Source organism: Rhyacophila brunnea, unplaced genomic scaffold (assembly GCF_057557595.1).
Source record: "Rhyacophila brunnea isolate RB1 unplaced genomic scaffold, BYU_Rbru_1.0 scaffold_5, whole genome shotgun sequence".
Taxonomy (NCBI): domain Eukaryota; kingdom Metazoa; phylum Arthropoda; class Insecta; order Trichoptera; family Rhyacophilidae; genus Rhyacophila; species Rhyacophila brunnea.
The window spans coordinates 7,122,916-7,147,176 of NW_028233170.1; the positions used below are offsets into that span (position 1 = coordinate 7,122,916).

Here is a 24,261-nt window from a genome sequence, read left to right on the forward strand (position 1 = left end):
ATGGTATTTAGGGATTATGGTATTGGATGATGATGATGATGAATAATAAAGACTGGTTGTAGTTTGAGTTGATGATCAGAAATTTGCAACTTTATTGATTGGTTAGAGAAATCCAGTTGGTAGAAGGACAAGAGTGACCATTATACAATGCAAGGTAAAATATGGATGAGATACTCAGTTCGAGGCGCGTTGATATGGAGTGACATGTCCCATCAATTCTGATTGGCTATTTATTGCAGTCTCCCAATTGAATAATGTTGAAAATGGATATCCATAAATTGCGGTCAGCTATTTTATTGAGTGATTTTATTTTATTTAGATAATAAATATTATAATTGAGGTAAGCAGTGACTGGATACATGCTGACTGTATGTGAAATGGTTTCCACAGTACAATAATAAGTATGAGAAATTTTTTAAAGATGATATTTTTTTATGCAAAAGTAGACCTCATAAAATGTGTCCTTTTAATTATCTAAGAGTAGACAAAAATACATTACAAGGTTTGACTGTTTAACGTTTTGGTCCAGATACTGTTGCATGTTGAAATTCACTGTGGTAGAGGAATGAATAATAATAATTGATTGTAAACAGCGAAGTGTCAGTGAGAGTGTTGTCAGCGACCACTTTCGCTTGTCGGACGCCGGTGGCCGTGAGTGAGCCGGTCCGGCCTTACCGACCGGTCGGCCAAATAAATGAGCCTCGCGAGACGCCACTGGTTAAATAAATACGAATTAACGCGCTGGATCCGTTAGGTATACTGCTCAGATCCGCATTGTATAATTTTTATTCTATACCAATGAATATATAGAAAAAAATATCGATATGGAATTACTTGATGGAAATTGAATTGATATTCTAATTTATAAGAACTTCTGTATTATTCCATAGTTTCGCTTTCTAAAATCTTTATGGTCTACGCTTACCTACTAAAGGTATGCATACATCTGATAAAGATTGAAGAGTAATTTAAATGAAATTCGGGCCCGATCACTAAATAGTTATAGTACATACTCCTCATTAATTAGAATATTTGTATTTTAATTAAAGTTTTTATTATTCTTTTAATAGTAATACTGAGAATTTCATCATGATACTAATTTACTTGCTGTGAATAATTGGTAAAATAAATAAAATGTATTGATTAAACTGGGGTTTATTTGGTTTAAAATACTTTTTTTATTCAACGAATAATTCGTAAGATTTATGAATGTATCATTCTTTATTGAACATATATAATTTGAAAACACCTCTGAGAATTGTAAAAACTCCATAGCCTTAGCGGTCAGAGCACATGGGCGTGCGGGTTCGAATCCTATAAGTAGTTATATATTTATATTCTACAGTTTATATCGGTATTGATAGTTAGTTAGTAAAATTTAAACAACAGAATTGCAGCAAAAATGTTTTCTTATAAATAATAAGAATATAATAGGATATATTTTATATTCATAGTAAAATCGATTTAAATTTTAAAAAATTGAGTTGTGAAACTGACTCACGACTTGGATTAGCATTACCATTTAAAATTTGAGACTAATGCATTTGTGTGAAAAGACATATTTGGAGATTTTTCATTAAAATTAATCATGACCCCTAACCTAACCTATGCAAAGAATTGTCGTAAACATTCCACAGTTTTCTCAAAATAATGATGTCTTTTAAGGTTACATTGACAAGAAACTACGTTGCTTTATTCAATATTTTTGTGATAGAGCATGGCTAAAATATTTCTGAATCGCTTCTGTGTACCATCTGTTCAAAATGGAAATCAATGACACTACTAACACTTCATTATTAAATAATTAATCTCTGACAGAGAGATTTTATTTAGTAATTTGCATATTAGGGCCTTGTTGAAGACATCCGGAAAGAAATTCGGAGAAAAAAATGACAATATTTATTCTCACAACTCATAACGATTAAACAGTTATAATATAATATATGATATTAAAATATAATGCAACAATTAGTACATAATATCACGTACTAAGCAAATATTACTTCTATATTAAATTTGTTGGTAAGCCGCCCATCTGTGAAGGTTGTGGAATTACAAGAATTATACGTTATTTTTGTTATGTGTTTTACGTTAAGACCCAATAAAGTTTGATTGACTAACAATAATTCCTTATAAAATCTCTTATAATCTCAATCTCCTCACATGTTTTGCAAATGAGAAAAAATGGTAATGTCATTTTTTATTGTCATTATATGTAAATATTGTATCTTCGAGTACAGACTCGCATGGAAATGGTGAACCAAAATATATATTATAATATTGCAGAAAATTGGATGCAAATATTTAAAAATAAAGTAAATTTATTGGATGAAATACAAAGAAAAAGTCTTTGCCAAACTTCAAATATCTACACTTTATAATATATTGTATTATTAATATACAAATTTTATTATTTTGAACTAGATATTAATAAAAGCGAATTAAATTACAACATTTAAGAATTTATCCACGTAAGTATGATGTAATTTTAATATGATACCGTTGGAAAATTTTTATTGATTCTATTTTCAATTTAATAATTATCCGCAGGTTTTTTTAATATAACCAATGTGACAATGTGTGTTTTTTTTACTGCGAAATAAGTACGATTGTTTTGAAAGTTAATATGGAATTTTAGAATGCATTGTTAGATTTGTAAGCAGTAAAGAATTTCTAATTGAAAAAAAAGCTTTAAAGCCTAATCAGTCAGAACATAATAAATTATGGAATTAGACCGAATCCGCCATATAAAGGAAAATAAATTTACATCTGGAAAGAGTAAACGGAGTATGTCATAGAATTCATTGTCTCTGAGAATTTAGTAGAACAGTTCATTGTGAGAAAATGTTCAAACCGCCTTTCTATAAATATATACGAGATAATTTCTTGTTATTTGTAAGCAGATAAAATGTCAGCAAGAAACTTACGTCAATAATTATTAATAATATTACGTATTTTATGATTCAGTCATTATAGAACGATTCACGAGAGGTAAGTTTACTGAAAGCTTTGGATAATTTGTTTAGTATATTATTACATTAGTTTAATTAGCCCGATATAATTATGAGTAATGGTTATTCATTAACTCCTTCAAGGGAATACATTAGAAAATATCTTCACCTGATATTAGATCAACATCGGCTAATGATAGTTTGATTGAAGTTAATAGTAATAATTAGTTTTCGGAATTAAAACAGATTACTGTTAAAAAAAGTGTAAAAAAACAACTTGGATTGTAAAAACTGAAGAAATATATGGTTATATGGGTTACATGTAAGTTGTACGTATGCAGTTCATCGTGGGACACTTATTCGTGCGGCGCAGTACGTGAAACATAAGTTCGTATAAAATTTATCAAATGACGAGTTCTTCGTTGAACATTTCACCGTTGAATACATTTGTACGTATCTTACAAAATGCAGCGATAGTTTGCAAATAGTACTTTTCCAATTAGATTAACCCTAACCTAACCTAGTAAAGACATCTCATGTTGTAGCATACGTACAAATATACTCCACGGTGAAATGTTCAACGAAGAACTCGTCATTTGATTAAATGTTACACGAACTCATGTTTCACGTACTGCGGCGCACGAATAAGTGTCCTGCGGTGAACGGTTAACGTACAAATTTCCGTATACGTTTTAAATGTGGTATAGGAGGAAAATCTTAAGAGCTTAATGGACAGTCAGTAGAAGAAACGAGTAGATCATCAATGACTTAGATATTTGAAATGTGACATCCTCAGTTTGTATGACCTAATAATATTATATTTTCTTAATACGTAATATATCGCAGAATGTGCGATACACCTACACTTTTAATGGAGCACCACACGTGAGAAATTAATTGCTGCAAATAACTCATTCGTATTAAAAAATCTAAATAAAATTGAGTAGTTGAAAAATAAATTGTTTACAACATATTAATCCAATCCCCAGTAAAAATTACGAGTAGTGCAACTTGACATGGAAAGGTGTATGTTAGGCGTAACACAAAATAAATTAATGGGTAAGAAATCAGACAGAAGTAGGCGATGTGATAGAGGTTGTCAAGCGGATTAATTGGCATTTCGCATATGAAGTGAACAAATACAGTCATACAGTAGTACCCAAAACTATAAATCCATCTAAGTTCGGTGAATGTACGTGACTGCAAATGACGTGTGATCGAGAGGAGTGGAAGAAGTTAAGAAAGGCCTTCATTCGGCAGTAGATAAACCCCGGGTGATAATGAAAGCTGTATTTCTAAGAATACAGGTATAAATAACCTCTACTGGTAAGTATTCTTGTAACATCTATATAACATCTAGCCTATTCTGAGTTTCTTCGTGTACATTTTAAAATAAGAAGTTTTAAGAGTGAACATCCAGAATTATTTTTGCACACACATTAATTCATGGTATATGATATGTCATATCGAAAAAAATATCAATACCAAAGTTTGTAAATATCAATACTTTGACATTAATTAAGAGCAATATAGCTCTATCTATAAGGCTATATTGCTCCCGTAAAGATTAAAATAAAGTTTTTTACAGCTATGCTCAATAAGATAGCCGCTCTGTTATTGCAGACTATCACAATTTAGTCGTAAATATCTGCATTCTATTGCGACGTAGCCAAATTCCATAGACAATAAAACGACTAAAATGTGTCTGCATAATTTATATAACTACCGATTATATGACACGACACATAAATAAGAATAAACAAAATTAGTATTACGCAGAACATTCGTTCCTTTCTGCATGACAATAATAATAATAATAAATTATCAGCCAGCTCGGTTGACTTTCTAAAGATTGGAAACATTCAGGTATTTGCATTTGTTCATGAAAACGATTATTCTCTTGTTGATTATGAGAAGTTATGTAATACACCTTCAAGCCTATAATATTAAATGAACTTTAAATACTTAATTAAAGAATACGTCAAAGCCTCCAATTTTACTAGGTATTATATTATATCAGAAAGGTCGGTAAACTCATTGCCACAAAGATCACCACAAATATCTCCGACGACGAATTGAAGGTGAACTAATTAAAAAAAGAACAGTTTCAATGTGTTTTATGAAAGTTGATGAATTTAATATTAAACACGATGAATATGTAGTATTTTACAGTTAATATATTACTATATATTGCTGTGATTTTCGAGGTTTCTTGTCGTTATCGATATTTTGGTAGAGCAATAATTATTAGAATATTGTGTTGTTTCAATATTAACTGTGTAAGTAGATATATAAAAAAGCATGTTATTTTTTCAACATGTTAATTCAGTGCAATGAAGCAATGGGTTGTCTAAATTGCTAATAACATTACCTCGAAAAAATCTGCCCATATGGTTCGATTAGAATCTAACATGATAATTTACCTTTTAGTAAATCTAATATTAGTCAAACTATTGACAACTACAAAAATAACGATACGGAAAAATACAGTAATGTAAGATACTAAGCGAAGAAGTAACAGTTTTTGTTGATAATTTTATCGTATTTTTCCATATAAAACAAAAAATATCTCTCTCAAACGTCTCATTACAAACTTCTGTTTAGGTATTATATTAATAAAATAATTATACACATATTCAGAAGGTAACGAAAGAAGAACTTATATAATGAGATCAGTAGTATTTTTTTAAAAGTCAAATGAATTTATTTTAGTCGATCGTTAATCCATGTTTAGTATGGCAAGTAAAATGTTCGTTTCAAAACAATCTGTAGAATTTAATATAACTTATAATATTATGGAAAATAAGTAATATTTTGGCATAATAATATTCTTTAAATCACTGAATTTGTATGAACATATTTTCTTTCTAAAATACTCATGATAGTGTGCAAGTATTTAATTTTAACTGATATTTAACCATTATCAGTTTAGATTATTTGATCATTTTTCCTATCGAAACGCGTCATTAAGTGTAATTAATATAACTTAATCTTAGAAGAGTATAGTTAAATAATTAACCTAGAAATACGTAAATCATTGAATTCGTTAAATATATTATATATCACTAAAGCCTTACAATAAATTAAAAGGTTAAACAAAGATGAATACACTCTGAGAGACTTTGAAACGGAGTACTATATTAATACGCCGTATGAATACATAAAATATAAGAAAGCAGAACGTAGAATCGATCAGATTATTTCTACGAAAACATTATTCGATCTATAAATTCATATCATTGTTATTCAATCTATATCTATAGTAGATTAATTAAATTCATGCATAGACATTTAATTAAAATATTATATAAAATATATTCTATGGATCCATTGAATATGACTTGCATTTAAGATTGAGTCAGCGGATAGTGAATATACGAGATGACATTTTTTTTACAAGGTTGCATATATGCATAACATGTTAAAGATTGAATGTATATATTATAAGATTTAAAAATGCAACATTGCTAAATGAGAACAAAAAGCCTCATATTATTTAACAAAGTAATGTACCATTTCTCAATAACTGTGTGTTTTTAAATTCTGTCAATTAATAGCTATCAACCATTTTGCATTGTTTATCCTTATATTATGTAGTATTGTGCTGTTGCAAATTATTTATTTTAAAAGACGAATGCTGCATTAGTAAAGTAGTGATTTTACAAATGCGATCATTGGAAATTGATTGTGTATATTCAAATGACAGTGATTTTACTTGTGCGATAATCGCAAAAATATCGATTTCAATTTTTATGTATGTTTATCAAAATCGAGTCAATATCATCAAATTTCAAAGATTTTATTTGTGAAAATCATTGCACGTGATTTTCGCTTTTATTCAACCTTCAATAAGCTATGTGGATATATTAACATATTGTCATATCGTCTGTTTTATATCCACTAACAATCAAATTTTCTTGAAAAAAACAAAATACATAATATGAGGCATGTATTTTCAAACTTCCACTTCAACAAATCTTTAGCAAAAGCCAAAAAACTGTTTACGGTGTTGATGTTACATATGTTTTTGGTATTGGAATAAGTTACTTTTGTAACTAACACCGATTTTGGAGTTGATTTTTTTAATGGATTGAATGCTGTAAGGTTCTTCTATACAAAAATACTTGTTCAAAATTTTATCCTTTAAATTCTAGCATTCATAACTCATTTTCGTCAATTATTGGAATAAGTTCACTTTGAAAATACACCCCTCATAATACATATAATATAAGTCATATAGTAATATTCAATGTATCCAATTATAATATGTACTTATAAATTGATTACTGGTACTACTTATATAGAATTTTTTTTCGTAATTATGTTTAGTCAAGAATAACAAATATTCAAAGAAAAAAAGTTATTGTTGTTAATTGGCTATAATGTATTATTATATAAGTATTAAAAGAAAGTTAATGATATTATATTGACTCATATTCAATAGACATAATATATTAAATAAATAAAATTGCAATAAATTGATGACTGTAAATTTAAACTGTACTTTTTGTTTAATCGATTATTATTCAGAGAGTATCATTAAATAAATAAAATTTATATGAGACAATTATTATGTTTTATGTGTTATCATTATCAAATTTACGATGCACAAAATACTTCCTAGTATGAAACTTGTTCATAATAATTCTCTAAAGTGTTGCGAATATAACAAAGTCGAGTGTGAAAGTAATAAAATGCCTCCGGCCTTTGCACTTAATATGTGATGTTTATTGAAAGTCGATATAATCTGAATGGTCAGTATTTACCTATTGATAGTTGAATATTATTTAACATAATGGGATTTATATTACCTAAATCATTAGAAATTATAATGACGATTATATGAGAGGTTCTATCAATTTAATAACATGAATTGCAGTTTTATTAATAGTGCTTTTATAAATGCTATATTATTATTATAACCAAATATTTTGGGTTATACCTGCTAGAAGTCATATTAGCTTTTCGTAATAGATTTTTAATTATTAACCATAACTGCTCGTTTCGTTAATATTATTACGTTATTGTATAAAATGTGACGACACAAAACAAACAAAATATACTAAATAATTTTTCAACGAATAAGGTTTGTGTTTAAAAACTTCGCGTAATTAAGGAAGAGGGTGAAATACAATACTATTTTAATAAACTGTTTTTTTATAAGACGAATTAAAATTAAATTAAAAAAACTGTTAGTTAAATTTGTCGTTAATTTATGTAGAATTAATTAGGTAGGACACGTATAGCATAGTGGTTAGTGCACATGGTGCGAATCGCGTGTCGTTTTTTTTCCAAAAGATTTCTTCTAATGGTTAAGTATATTATATTTATTTCTTACTACTGTAATAATTCCTGGTAATCGGTAGGGAAAATAATTCCATAGCCATTTTCCATCAGGTCAAACCTGTTGTGTGGAATGCTTCCATGGATGAAACCGCGCGACTAGCCATGGAAGTGTGGAAATAAACTATTCGCGGCACGTATAGGAAGCGAACCCGTTATATGCGTGACTCTAGACCAGCATGACTGAGATTGTACAGTTAAGATTGTGATTTTAACACACAATATAAAAATCTGTTTTATCTAACCATTGAAATTATGAAAATTGGACTTGATCAATAATTATTGTGAACCATCCATATAAAAAGTAACATTATAATCGCTATCATGGGATTTATAAACTAAGGTTCTCCACATTCATATCTACGGAAATATTTCAATAGGGATATTGATAAACAAAACAGTATTTTATGAAAAATAAACTCACCACAGGAGTTCTCATCAGAACCATCGGTGCAATCCTTCTCTCCGTTACAGAAGAGACCTCGCTCGACGCAACTGCTGTCTCCGCAAGCCAAATAGCCATCCTGGCAAAGAGGCTCGTCGGTGAAGAGCAGAGGCTTTACTTTCCTCTCCTTGTTCTTCAACTTACAGTTCTTGACAGCGTCTTTCCAGTCGCAGGTCTGCTTCTCAATATCGAAGAAGAGACCGGCGGGACAACGGATGGCTTGGAGACCCTGATGAAAAAAATATATAATATATAACAAACAGTTCGTTACGATTTTGATTAAATGCATTTAACTTACTTATAACATTGCTGATGACTGACAAAATTGACAATTTGTTAGAAAGACAATCGTCAGATTATATCAAATAAAGTACTTTGAGGCACAGAGCTATTAAAGTTTATAATTTTTGAGGTCAAATAGTTAAAAAATAGATCGGTCAATATTAATGTCAAATCGTAAGAACTGTTCCTTATAATTCCATGTATAATCCATACTTAGGTCCGCAGTCGATTAATTATTATAAAAGATTCGTGATTTTCATTTTGTTAATTTGGAAAAACCTTTGAAACATGTTGTAAAATCATGGTGAACCTCGATCCTATCTGGCTGATATACAATTAAGAGATATAAAATTACTAAATATACGTGACAAGCAGTAGGAAGTGTTTTACTTAAGCAAAATGTTGTCATTAAGCAAACTAAATTTGATAAACGCATTCACAAACATTGATAACCGTAAGTTCAGTGCTAAAAGAATGTGCTATTTGTATGGAATCTACTCTCAAAAGTAGTAAATATTAATAGTGTCTATACATCAGAATAGTTTATAGGCTCTGACAGAACCAATTGAACGGTGACTGAATTCATCTATGTTTCTTCATTTATTCCTTGTTACTACAAAAAATCTCCACACAAGCAAAACTATCGCTATTTCAAAATACTTTATTGTCTAAAAATAGGTCACGATAAACATTTTTTTACTATTATATTACCATAAAGGTTTTGAATTGTATTTTTGAAAGCTTTGGGAATTATTATTGTACCCCAAGAACAGCTTGCGCAACCTCAGGGTGACGTGAAAATCTGGTTGGGAATTTTTACGATAGATAGACAAGTGAATGGCATTATACTAAATAAATGATGCTCATGCCTAAATGTTAAATGCACACCCGTTCTTCGTCATCCGAAAACATCGTTGTTATGTAAGTTTAATGACTTCTTTAAAAAATAAACCCGACGGAGCATTTCCTCATCAGTCGAAGAGATTGCGTCCTTTACATAAGAATGAAGCATTAAAAAACTGTGAAAAAAGCGTGACGTATGATTTAAATAAATGCATACAAATAGTCATTAATCATACTCTTGTGTTATGCTAAATGAATTTGAAACAAAATAATAGCCGTGAAATGTAATTATCATTTTGTACTGTTTTAGGATTGCGCAACGTAATATACATAAGTATATCAATCACTTCTTTTTGTACATGCAAAAATAAATATTTACTTACAAAATATGAATAATTTATAATATAATCTTTCATTGTAATCTGCTAAAAATACCAATTTATATAGTATATTTTACTGGCCCCGTTAAATGAATGGCTCATATTTTTGTCAATATGGATTTAGGGTTGAGATGTTGTTTGTTTTCTATAGTTTTACAATATTACTAATAAATAATTACAATATAAAAAGAACTTTTTATATACCACGCTTTTAAATTTTCCGATTGAATCATATAAACTTGACAATTCTATGTATTAATTAATACTTTTTTTTTGTACTTTATAGAAATACTGAATAAATATTATAGAATACTGAAATGTCATTTTGACATTTCATATTGATTTCCATAGTAACGCACGTATATATTAATAATTTAGTTGCTAGGACCCCCTTAGCAACCAATAATAGTGAGTAGTGAATATTACTTTTGAAGAACTTTTTCCGAAACGTACAAAACAGAATTAACTGAAAATGAATTCGATTCTGCTTAAAGATGGGCAAAAGAATTGAAAGAATGCATTGTCGTCGTGTTCTGATATATTCTAAAAATTTCAAATCGCCGGGAAAATCATCGAACAGTTAGTTATACTTTTAAATTACAGATTTTTATTATAAGGTCATAATTCAAATACTGTTTGTGTAAAACACAAAATATACAAAATGCGTAACACACATGAAGATATATTTAACTTGTCAAGCAGGAAAAATAACTAGTTCAGTAGAAGCTGTATGAGCTGTATCATAGGAAGTGAAATCTAAACACTTGTTTTATGATTGTAGATATTGTAGGAAGTCGATTCACGATTTATAATTCTTATTAGTCATAATAAATTAACAATTATATACCACGGCTGAATTATGTTAGTAGGTACGGTACAAATATAAATTAAAATATTATGCCTAATACATATAACTATTTTAGGTCACACTTAAAATAATTTTATGTATTAGGCACAGAATCACTGAAAATTGTTATCTTTTAAATATTTACCGACAAAGTTAGAGAAATATATAAATGTAAGGTAACCTAACATGTCACAGAGTAGTGGATGTTTGACATAACGTGAAAAATAAACAAAACAGAAGTGGTTGGGCTAAGTTAATTAAAAAATACATGTTTTTTTTTAAATTACAATAGTGAAAACTTAACGACCTAACCTGTAATTTTTATAAACTTATAAAACCTCACTACCAGGATATGCTTTAAGTGTATTATAATTGTTTATAATTAAATCACTTACAGATGACGTGCACTGGATGACGTCACGGCAGTTGTCTCCCTCACCAGCGACAAGTCTGAACCATTCTCCGGCGTCCTTGTCCTTGCAAAGCTCAGCCTCGAAACTCTCTTCCTTCTTGGTAGTGCTTTCATCGGCCTGCCGCCTCCATCTGCTGGGGATCTGAGATCCGTCACCTGTAGAAAAAGAGAATATACGTTAGTAAATAATATTATAAATAGGTACATAAATTTAAGATATACTTAAAGTATTTTTAGGACAACTTCCATATGTTTTAAGTTTGTATATTATTAAAAATACGCGGAAATTGAAAATGATCAATTAATGGATGATATTTTAATTAATTCATTTATTTATGAACAATGTAAAATATATTCTATTTCATATTATAATCTTTTCACTGTGGTTTGTTGGTTAATGTATGTAAAGAGTTGTTGAGTAGTTAAAAGTATCTAATTCGACTAGGTGGCTGCCACAAATAAGACAATAGTATGGAGGTTAAATTTTATTTGACTACAGTGACTCTACAACATTTTTCTGCATTTTTACGTTCAACACAACTGTATGCATTGCATGATTTTCGTGTATAAGTAATGTGTAAATGCACAACGTTTCAGGATGACGTTGAAGTACAAGACAAATAAGAAATTCAAAACAAAATTAACTGTATATTATAAGATAAATAATTGATACATACATATAATATTATAGTTATTTTATATCAATAATTAAAGGCTGTGTACATAAATATTACTAGATAAGAAGAAACATTCATAAAAATATTCATCTTCCAAGTATTTTATTTATATTATTCGTACGTAGTTAATATACAACCATACAGTTTATTATTAATATTTTTATATTTCAATTTCTAAAGTAATATCTGTTTTACAATTAAATCTATAAATATAATAAAACAAAGTTTTCTTTGAAATTTTCATCACATTTTACGTGAAATAAAATCATACATATTTGTTTATAATTATAGTAATAAACCTAATTGCAGTGTGAGTATATAAATGATTATTTCGTAATACGAATTTGTACTAACTGACGACATTTGGCATTTTAAAAAGAGCTTTGTGGTATGCAGATATATATGTTGGGAAAAACGCACAAGTATACAAATTAAACTAAAAGGGAAGCAAGCAAATAAAAGATGGACAAGCTATATAGTCTGAAGGATCGATCATAACTGGACAAATGACATCATCAAATGAGTGAATCGATGAAAAAATTAAGCTTGGCATAAGTACGTTGTAACGTAATACAAATAACCGAAAGCGAAGAGTGGATAAAGCATGGACAAAGAGTGACTGATATTATGATGATTATGACTTGTAGATCAACGCTTGACTTTGATTTCGGTGCAACCGTATCAATGATGTCAAATCTTACATTGAAAGTGATTATATAATTTTAATATAAAGGGGTTATTAAGAAGGTAGTTCGCCTTCACACTCTGTCAGATTTAAAATGCATGTAATAATAAATATGAAAACAGTATTAAGTCTTCCATAAATTAAATAAATATCACAGATTACACATCTGACATGGCATACGAATCTGTATAATGTGTTACACGATGGTGCTAGTAACATAAATAATTTATTGCATAATTCATAAATATCTTGACACTTAACACTTATGCAACTTTAATAATAAAATACGTTTTGGTTTGGTTATATATTGGTCACATTTGGTCAGATTTCAAAGAAATTTAAAACACCAATTCATTAAGATGTATTTTTCAAGTTTTGTGATATAAAAAAAGGGTAGTTTTAACTTGTTTTAAAGAAATTATATTACAGCAAGTCATGTAAAAATGGCTTTAAATAAAGGGTATTGTTTAATTTATTTGTTTATTGACAATTTAATTAATCGTATCCAATGTTATAAGAAATAAATCTAAGTAAGAATGCACTACAATGAAACAATTTGATATTTAGGCGCCTTGGAAAATTATCAAATACTAATAATATATTATTATTAGTATTTGTAATATAAGTAGTATAATATAAACTTATTGTTTGATAGTGTGGTGTAATATTAATTTTATAATGCATGAATGCATAAATGAAAAAAAGGATGTTTCGAATCAACGCATCTGAATTAGTAAATAACAAGGAGAAATATAAAATTTCAAATACAAAAATAGGTACCTACTCAACCATCGTTTGGGTTTCTATAAATATCGTGATTTTAGACTTAATATTATGTATCTTTTCCTTTCACGCATAAATTTATACGGTGTCAAGAAAAAGCTTCAATAAAAGTAAATGAAATTTAGATAAATAAGTAAGTTCACTAACTTAATTAAAAATGAAACATATTATGTTAATAAAAATAATTACAAGATAAAAAGAACTTTTTAAATTTTCTGTTGAATTATTATGCTCAAACTTGTACTTGATATGAAGTAAATAAAAAACAAACACTCAAATAAATATAGAATACTGAAATGTCATTTTGATTTCAATAGTAACGCACGTATATATTAACAATTTAGTTGCTAGGACCATCCATTTAGCAACCGATAATAGTGGATTAGATTACGGATTTCTTCCGAAATAACTTTTCATACAAAACAGAATTAACTGAAAATGAATTCAATTCTACTTAAAGATAGCTGAAAGTATTAAAAGAATGCATTGGCATTGTGTTCTGATATATTATAAAAGTTTCAAATGTCTAGCTAGTCGGAAAGTTAGTTAAAAATCGATTGCAAGATTTGTACCGGACAAAAAACCACCGGATATTAGTAAGACTTTTCTCCTTTATATATGCCAGGAACCTTTTTTAAAATGTTTAGGTATACTAATTTCATGATTATTCATTATTTTATATTATTTCATCATATTTTACTCGTCTCGCATTTTATTAAAGTTAAATATATCTTGTACACAATAACTGAATAATAGAATTAATAAAATAAACCCATGAGTGTCAAGGTTTTACCTATCACCACTTCAGTATACATCCTTAAGAAATACACTGTCAATTATTATTATTGTTATTATAATAAAGTTAAGGGCATATATTTTGTTATACTTTGACATCTGTATATTGTTCTCGTCAAATTATGTACGCGTCCTATTAAAACCGACTTAGCAGTCAATTACATGAGTTTTCTCTGTACAAATAGCGTAATTACATCCTTAGAACAAAGACTGTTTTAATGTAAAAGCTAATTGCAGCATTGGAATAACGTCACTCAGGCATTCTCTTTGTTGTTTTATTTACACGTACTATAGAATATATTTTTGATGGAGGCAATTTTGTCATTGCGCAAATTGAATTGAGCAAAAGGTTACTTCACTGTGGAGGTGTATTGGTAAAATGAATCATTTCTTGGTAGACACAGAAGCTGCCATATTACCGGCAACGCTAAGAATTCGCATTAAATTGAACGTAAGGCAATAATTATGTTAGAAATTGTATCATTATTAGATATAAAGGAAATTTATCAAAGAATTATATCATATAACAATAAAGGGATGAGAGCATAACGTAAAAAATTTACGTTAAAAATAGATTAAAGTACAGCTGTTCCTAAATCATAATCAAATACGTCAAAGTAATATTTTAAAAATCTTTTATTATACTATTGTAATATCGAAAATAAAATATAATACCAATGCCCGAAAGTTTCTCATAATAAAATCATTTATATTTGATCTTACGCACTACCTATAGGTTATACCTTTTATAACTAACTGCACTGTATAAAACTCCTAGTTAACTCCTACGTAAATTACTATAATATTTGCTTCTAATAACTGCTTCCAGAATCGATCAAATAATATATTTGAAAATATGTATTTTTGACTAAACAATAAATTAATTAAAAAAGAGCATACATACACTGAGTTCCTTTGTGTTTAATTCTTTGTCTATTATAATTTGGTTAAAATCTAACTACATACTAATAAAATACACATAGTTTCTTATTAAAACTAATGTTTACTTTACTAGAGTCTCAGTATATCTAACATATTGGTCTATTAATACGAGATAATGAAAGAAATTCGGTATTAAAGTCTAATTCTTGATCTAATATATCGTCACTGTTCTGGCAGAAAACACTAATTCAAAAAAATGACATATTGAGTTAGTACCAAAATGTTCCTTATTTCAAACATTACCGTCTGGAAACCTTCTTAATAAATAAACAGTCTTTATTTTAAAGTCAACCTTTTTACGATTACTTAATAAACTCACGTGATAGACCATTATTTCAAAAATTTTAACAACTGTAAAGTCAAATTACTCCAAACTAGTATTCTCCAGTTAGTGTTTTCTGCCAGAACAGAGACGATATTATATATATAATAGAAATATTAGTAACTTCATTATCTTAAATATTGTTTTAAGTATAATGCTTTACTGTTTTTTAGGAATGTGTTGTATACTATAATAATTCTTTTAATTTTTTATTCTATTTCTACATTTCCATGTATTATAAAATTTAAGATTTTATATGATAATATAATAATGTAGTATAGGCCAAAAATTGTACGTCTGCATTATTAATAAATCAACAAATACATAAATATGGCACGACTTTCATAATATATGATTAATGTGTAATTAAAGTAATGAGTAAAGGAATGTTCAACTGTAAGATATATATTATGGAAATAACAATAAATTATATTACAAAACTTCATAAAGCTATATCTCTATTATACACATACAATATTATTCAGCCTATGTATTTCACAATGATTAAACTGTGCAGTCTAAGTGAAAATTTCACAGGATTGTTGACTTATCACGAATAATTTGAAAGGGTACGCGTCGCACCCTTTAATCTCAAAAGTTCACGTGCATAAAACTAATTTAACTTTTCAACAATACAAACCGGAGTAAATAATTGAAATTATACGTGAGCTGTGGAATGCACTGATGGGTGCATCATACACAATAATAACATGTCGTAACATTAAAATCAAGGATTTTGTAATCGAAGTAGAAATATTCAGCTAATCCAAACTTATTAAAATATCATAATATCACCATAAATTAGTTAAACACCAGATATACAATTACCAGAAATTCTTATACATACTAAAAGTTTTTTTTGTGGCGAGTGTAGATTTTGAAATAAATACATATTAATAAGTTTATATTTGAAAACAGAAAAACTAACGGATCATTTTCGCATATCGATATCCAATCATATAGTGGATGTTATTATAACAGGATAATTTACGAGACGCGATTGCTCAAATCATTAGGTATTTGCTCTAGATGAAACATTTTGCAATGACGTTTAAGATATTCTTTAATCTTTGTAGATTGTATTAATTTAAATTATTTTGTATTCAGTCCACATTATTCAGTAAGCATCTGGTTCAGTTTCGTTTTCAATTGAATTTGTTGATGAGATCCTATTAAAATAGACGAAACCGGTTCTGATGATTATTAAAAAATGTCAAATAAGTATCGGGTATATATTGGGTTTTATTTTGATTAATATAATGTCATCCTACCAAGAGTAATTAATGGTTGACGACAGTTGCCTTTTGGTTTATTCAGACTTGATATAGACGGTATGCAAGCGAGATCTACATAATACAGTTTAGAAAATATACCTAAAATATGTTATTATGTATATATTATTGTGTTTAAAAAATTGTAATACATAGACAATTAATATTAGTTGCACTCATAAATGTAGAACGAAGTTGAAACTTATAACTCAGATCACTAAATGCAGAACTATTCTAACTCACTTTTGAAATATTTTAGAATGAAGTTCTTTGAAATAACCTACGTAAGTTAATAATTATGTTTACAGATAAATGTATACACCATATTTTAGTAGGACTATTGATGAAAATAATGATGAGAATGTTTCAATGAACGCTTGCATTCAGTTTACGTAATGTTACAATGAAAAATATACGAATTTAAATTTACTATTCTTATTCGCATGAGAGGTGCAAAAATCAATTAACACGTTTGTACAAGGCTTCGGATATGTCTTGGTAAATAATAATGTGTTTACGATGATGATACTCGCATATATCGAAATCAGCTGTGCAACGTTGTTTTAAAAATTGCAGTGACACTGCATCATTGGTCAATGTTTTTTGTTGTGGCCATCGAAGCGAGAAAACAATTGGGCATTGGACGGTCATGCAATAATCGGTGTGATCGTCTACAGCTAGCAGGTCCCAGGTATTCTACTATATTTCATATCATTCACACAGATTCTTGGTGAGAAAATATATAATAATATTAACGAAATATAATACATATTGTTAGTTTCCCTCGCTCATGCATCAGCTGTCACGATAGGCGCTATGTTGTCACAATGCGGTGGCCTGTTGAGAATGCGGAAAATATCCAAATGCTGCTGTACGTTGCCAGATTTATTATTAATAATAAAAAAAAACTAAACGTGTTTTGGCGTAATTATATTCTATCAATGACACTCGAAAGTTTTTGATTCCATGAAAAACTGTTAATAAAAAAGCGTGTTAAAATTCCAATGAGCAGGTATTGTTATTTTAATTGAACGACGTAGTATTTATATCACTAATCTATCAATTTGTAATATTATTATATTATTAATATTAATACTATCGACCGATTTAATTTGAATTTAAATTCTAATGGATTTAAGTTTTGTACTATTACATTTGAGTCGTTTTTTTTTTGGACCTGGGTTTCACCTTTCGGCATCTTCAGGCACTGTATAAAACTTAAATTCATTAGAATTTATTAATTTGTTTTCTAATGTATATAATTACTGTTAAAACACAATAATGGAAATTGGTATATACGAAAATATTACGACCACGAAATTCAACGATTTAATATGTGTTTATTTTATTAAATTAATGATATTATTTGTGTTTAATTATTTTTATACACGCAACTGCTCTCAGGGTTGGATTTTATAGGTTGAGACGGGTCAAGATTAATATTATTCTAGTCAATGAGTACGTACAACATTAAATTATAAATATATATCGTCATTCTATTTTTGAAATTTCATATAACGAAAACAACCTATTTTCAGGTGACAGTAGAATCGTTTGAATTTTGTTTTGAATATTTGTTCGAAAAAAGAATAACATATATAAATGTTTTGTAAATTATTCTGTTATATAGATACGACTAAGGTGGTTTTATGAATTGATTTTTCAAATTATTCAACCAGTTGTCCTCGAAGAATGAAAAAGGACCAAAACATTCTGCGTATGATCAAAACCGGAATACTGCAGTACTTCGACCATATTATAAGGAGACAGAACAACATTTCCCAACTCGATTTTTTCTGGCTTAAGAACCTCCGTGATTAATGTATACAAGTGTAGTTCCACTGAACTATTTCGGGAAGCAAATGATAGAGCAATGACCGTTCTGATGGTGGTTGATCTTCGATAGAGGATGGTACGAGAGAAACAAAACTACATGTACAGTTTTTTTTACACAGAGGTAGATCTTTGAATACAAATCTTCGACCGTCGATACTTGATATTATATTAGTTTGTAAAATGTAATGATAATATGAAAGAGAAGAAATTTTATTGTCGAATATTGAACAGCTCAGATAATAAAAATGTAATAAAAACAACTTGAATAGTAATGATGTTTCCCTACCTGTTTCACATTTATATGATATCGAATGTGTTTAGGCAAAATGAATTAAGCCACACAGAACAAATTTTACAGGAGGCACAAAAAATATGTTTTTGAATGATTTTGGTTTAATACTAAAATGTAACATATGCACAAACATTGAGTGTATGGTGATTAATGAATTGGAGTTTTATTTTTTCGGTCTGACAATAATTCTAAAAATTATCAACGAAAAACTTTTAAAATTGATGGTTGATTACTTTTTCCGTGCCGAATATTTCCAACGTTAATGGAATTAACAGCATACAATGGCATTAACCCACAGTAAACAGTGCAAATAAAATAATTTTAGTAGTAGGTACCCTGCAACTAAAATTTCATATCTAATAGATAATTTTATGTAAGTTATAAATTTTTCTTTATAACACATTGCCCAATGGGAAGGTTTCTCATATTACATCATCCATAGAAAAGAAAAAAGTAGAATAATATATTATTTATTGATATTTATCGGCTTATTGTGAAATAGTTATTTATATGAATGTACTATTCATATTAACGCCTTTTGCCTAAATAGGGTCAATATCATATTATTTGGTATTATCGTTATCACATGTGTCATATTATTGCAATAAAAATATTTAGCAACAAATTGCATTATTAGGAATCGTCCTGCCCCTGACTGATATACAATATTATATCTACATTAGCACATGTAAAAAGCGCAATAGCGTATCACACTGACATTGAAGGCCAGGATTAAAATTTTGTTAGCTTGGTAAAAGCAGAATGTGTCTTTCTTGAAAAATTTCAGTTCAAATATCAGTATAAATTTCTTTCCCCATTATTATTATACATCGTTATTCATCATTAATATATCGTTAAATCATGTAGGTCTATATGTACCATATTATATCATAATTAGTGGTAAAAATGACTAAAACATGACCAAACATATTGTATGTACAAACAAATATGAAACTTGTCCGTCGCTTTTCATAATAATGAATGACATGCACTAAATACTAAAAGCATTTTTAGTATGTATGCACACGCTGAATGTGTTGCGCATTTTTAAAAAGCTTTTGTGATTGCATTGCTGGTTTGATTATTTCAAAACACATAAACTGTAAGAATATAATATACTAATGAAAGAAATTCATATGAAGATGATGTTGTATAAGTTAATGTTTTGAAACGTATTATTCAAATATCGATACATCATTGACACTGCGGATAATATTATTCTGCGGTGCCTGTTGCCATGTAATTCAGTAAAATGATAATGCATTAAATTACTTAGCAATTTAAGCCTTTAGTTATGGTTTGTTTAAAAAAATATTTTTATCTATTATTAAATTAAAGATTGAAAAAAATTTAAATGGTATGACATACAATACAATTTATATATACAATTAATATAATATATTCATTGTTAATTTCGGGTCTAGGACGATTCGGCGCCGGGACAACTGGGCGCCACACAATCGAATGTAATTAAAAAAATAAATAGGCAGTCATGAATTACATGTAGATTTAATATTATTAGGTATATTATTTAATAATTAGTAATAATTTAAATAGGCACAAGTAAATAATGATTTAATTGTTCATTATTTTTAAGTTCCAACGAGAAGAAATTTCTTTTATTTCTATATAAAGCCTCAGACATGATAATTATCAATCCGCAATAAAAACATTGTGTTAAGATTAAAATGAATTAAAATTATTAAGCAGTAGATATAAACTGATTAAAATTTCTCGTCTACCTTCTGTATAAAATCGTAACGAACATCTATCTATTTATTTCATTCGATAGTGCGGCGCCCAATTGTCCTGACGACCAGTTGTTCCATTCCCTCGATTTTAATATTTATAAATGTTTGAAGGAAGACAAGTCAAAAGCAAATTTTAAACGGTTGTTATGAAAACTTATATAACCAAACAAACAAGATTTTCTGAGGAGCTTACAAAGCGCCCAAAAGACAAGAGCAAAAAGTTGCTGCATCGACAAGATGGTTACGTTCTGTGAAGGTGCATAACAACGCAATAAAAAGGATCGAGATATATGAAATCAGCTTGGGATGCCTTCATCCAAGAGTAGATTGATCCAGGATGATATTGATGATGCATACGAACATACAAAAACATGTGTTAAAATGCTATGCTTCATTATCAAACTATTGTAGCTACATATTATTTGAGTTGGGTAGTTTAAATAGATTAGAGCCGTTAAAGAAGCTTTAAAGTTAATATATGAATAATTCAGGCACTGTATTATTAATGTTCATCATTTCGCGTAAGAGACGTCCGTATGCGCTAGTGAGGGAAGAGATAGAGTATATAGAAAACAGGTAGCAGATTTACATACAAATTCTTACACGTCTAATGCATACATTCACACTATGTAAAAAAACTTACGTGACTTTCTACTGTAAAGTGGTTCTACATTTAACCTTTAGAAACGATTTCAATAATGATTTTATTTAGTAGACTGATACGGTTGCGCTAATGTTAGTTTTGGCTAATGAAATATACAAATTTTAAATGTTGCAATAAGAGTGTATCGATTGAATAATATATTATATATTTGATAAGGATAACATTTTATGTAATAATTGTCAAATATATATAAAAAAATCTTCTTTATAATATACAGGTGGTGCTTTTACATATTACAAAAGTGAAGATGAAGTAAAGATGACAATAATAAAAGTCATTTAAAATTGCATGTTAATTAATTGCTCCTCTGAAATATATTAGCAAGGATGTCTCTGAGATAATGACATTACTTAATTGAGTAACCAAAGGAAAATATTAACACATATATGAAATGCTGCCAATTACATTACATAAGATATATTTATAAACTTAATCATACTAAAAATGTTTTCAAATGATATCAAATATTATAATGCAATGATTTCAATACGTTGTAATATTATTTTCGAAAAATTTATTGATTATAAACTAAGTTTTAATGCTTCCTCTGCAAAATCAGTACGATTTATTTGGATACGATCCAATAATATGGGTTGCATGGAATATGATACACAACTATCATAATTGAATTGCGTGCTATAAAGATAAATTAATATTAAATTAGTCCACGTCAATATTAAATAAAATTAAAAGCATCTATTCCATCTTATCAATATTATATAAGTATATTTTTAATTGGGTATCTCAATGCAGGAACTATCCAATATTTGCTATTTTAATTGATTTTGACATTGACAATCAAGGTCTGTATCTTCAGGGGAATTATATTATTACATGTGTAAAATCCGTAACGCATAATTTCAATTATACATTATAATATGTAAGTATAAATATTTTTTTGGGAAGTAGTAAGAATTGTGATTTTGGATTAAAAAAAAATATAGGTACTATTTGAATATACAGTCGTGTGTATTTAATTTATCTCTTGATTTCGGGACTCGATTTCTTGTTAAAGATGGCGGATTTTTTCTAATAATATCTACATTATATAAATTTAGATAATATAGATATGATTTGTTTCTTATAATCGACTATGCTTATTTATACTTTAGATATGATGGGTAAAAATGTTGTGTATCAAAATTTAAACTGTAATTTAAGTACCAAATCGTAAACCTGCGTTTAGTTAACACAATGCATGTTGTTTTTAATGTGTATTAAGATAGGATAACCTTCACCCTGCGCTTAAGATAAAGCAAAGTAATTGAGCTTTTTTAAAATATACATACAAAAAATAATCATAAATATTTGAGTGTTTTAACTTTAAGATGATTAAAATGATGAGATACTGCACTCTTGTCGAATCTTATTGCATATAATCTGACGGTGCATTAATCGATAATTAAATATAATAAGCATGCAATCTTATAACATGAATATTAAATAAGTAAAAAAAGTTACTTTGATTGCCCGTTTATATTATTGCAATTATTGCGTGATAAAATATAAATAGAATAAATTAATGTATTGCTCAGTAATCAGCAACTCTAGAGCTATTAACCCCAAAACGTTTTGACTAAATTATTATTATGAATAGTCAAAGTGTTTTTACTGAATGTGAAAGTTATTCACGCGTATCCCTACCATAAATTGTCAAGATACCATTTTATTATGTCCAATACTGAACGAACTAATACTAAAAATCAACTCTCACGTCAGCTCGAGAACAAATTTGAACTTAATTAATTGTAGGTATTAGTACCAACTTATCGTCTCATTTTTATGATAAAAATATACTATAAATATGCATACTATCTTGATTGAAAATAAAAGTTTTCCTTGAAGTATGCAAAGTTATATTATTTTTAATATTGGAGTCTTGTCTGTTGGTTTCATAACCGCCCATAGCAGATATATCGGGTTTCGTTCACTTTCGCGCGTTGATGTCACCTCATAGCAACGTGGAAGATAACCTCATGCGTCCGTAATGTTATTTGCAATACCAGAAATTGCTAAGCATATTGAAACCACAAGACGTTAAATAATGTACTGGGATTTTATTTATTCGCGTAAATTTTCTCATAAATATTACCAAATGGTTAATTCATGTCAAGATATAGTTACACTATTTATTTGAAGTTAATAAATGTTTTGACAATTTAAAAAATTAACACTGCACGTTACGAAAAACTAAACACTTTTTTTTCATAATTATTGTGATATTTAAAATTAATCCGCTCTTTCGTATAACACTAAATCATTATTATAATGATTATTATCACTTAGTCACTTTTAGGTATATTTTGATTAAAATCGGAGTAAAATTTCAATATAATAATCAGGTAAGGTCAAATGTGATTGAGTGGGGTGTCAGGGGTATGCGTGATGGGGGTGGGGAAAACAGGGTTGCCAATTCAAGATGGCAGCATGCATAAAATATTGAAAATGGAGGAAAACTTACCGGCGGCAAACAGACACAGCGCAAGCGCCGCGATACACACGTTCCACGCCATGTTGGTCACTAAACAGTCCCTCCTGGGGCGCCCGCCGTGCTTTTATAGCGGCCCCGGACCCTGCCCCACTCCGCGAATTCAACACTGCCGACCAATAGAAAGTCTCCGCAGAGGGTTGCAGGTCGCGGAACCGTCGCATCGCGGTACCTCGAGTGCTTCATACTAATAACCTGACAGCTAATTGTCAAATTCGAATTTTCCGTATGTCAATATTTTCAATCATATGA

The 24,261-nt window shown here is 28.7% G+C and overlaps 1 protein-coding gene across 1 annotated transcript in view; it reads right to left on the minus strand.

The window, feature by feature from the left end:
• The window catches only part of serp (chitin deacetylase-like protein serp), a 28,845-nt gene extending 4,793 nt beyond the window's left edge, over positions 1-24,052 (minus strand). The window contains exons 1-3 of the mRNA XM_085956189.1: positions 23,983-24,052; positions 11,487-11,659; positions 8,719-8,968 (exon numbers count right to left, since the gene is read on the minus strand). Of these exons, the coding sequence (XP_085812315.1) occupies positions 8,719-8,968; positions 11,487-11,659; positions 23,983-24,034 (475 nt within the window). The 5' untranslated portion in view covers positions 24,035-24,052. The remainder of the gene's footprint in view (positions 1-8,718; positions 8,969-11,486; positions 11,660-23,982) is intronic.
• Positions 24,053-24,261: the final 209 nt, after the last annotated feature.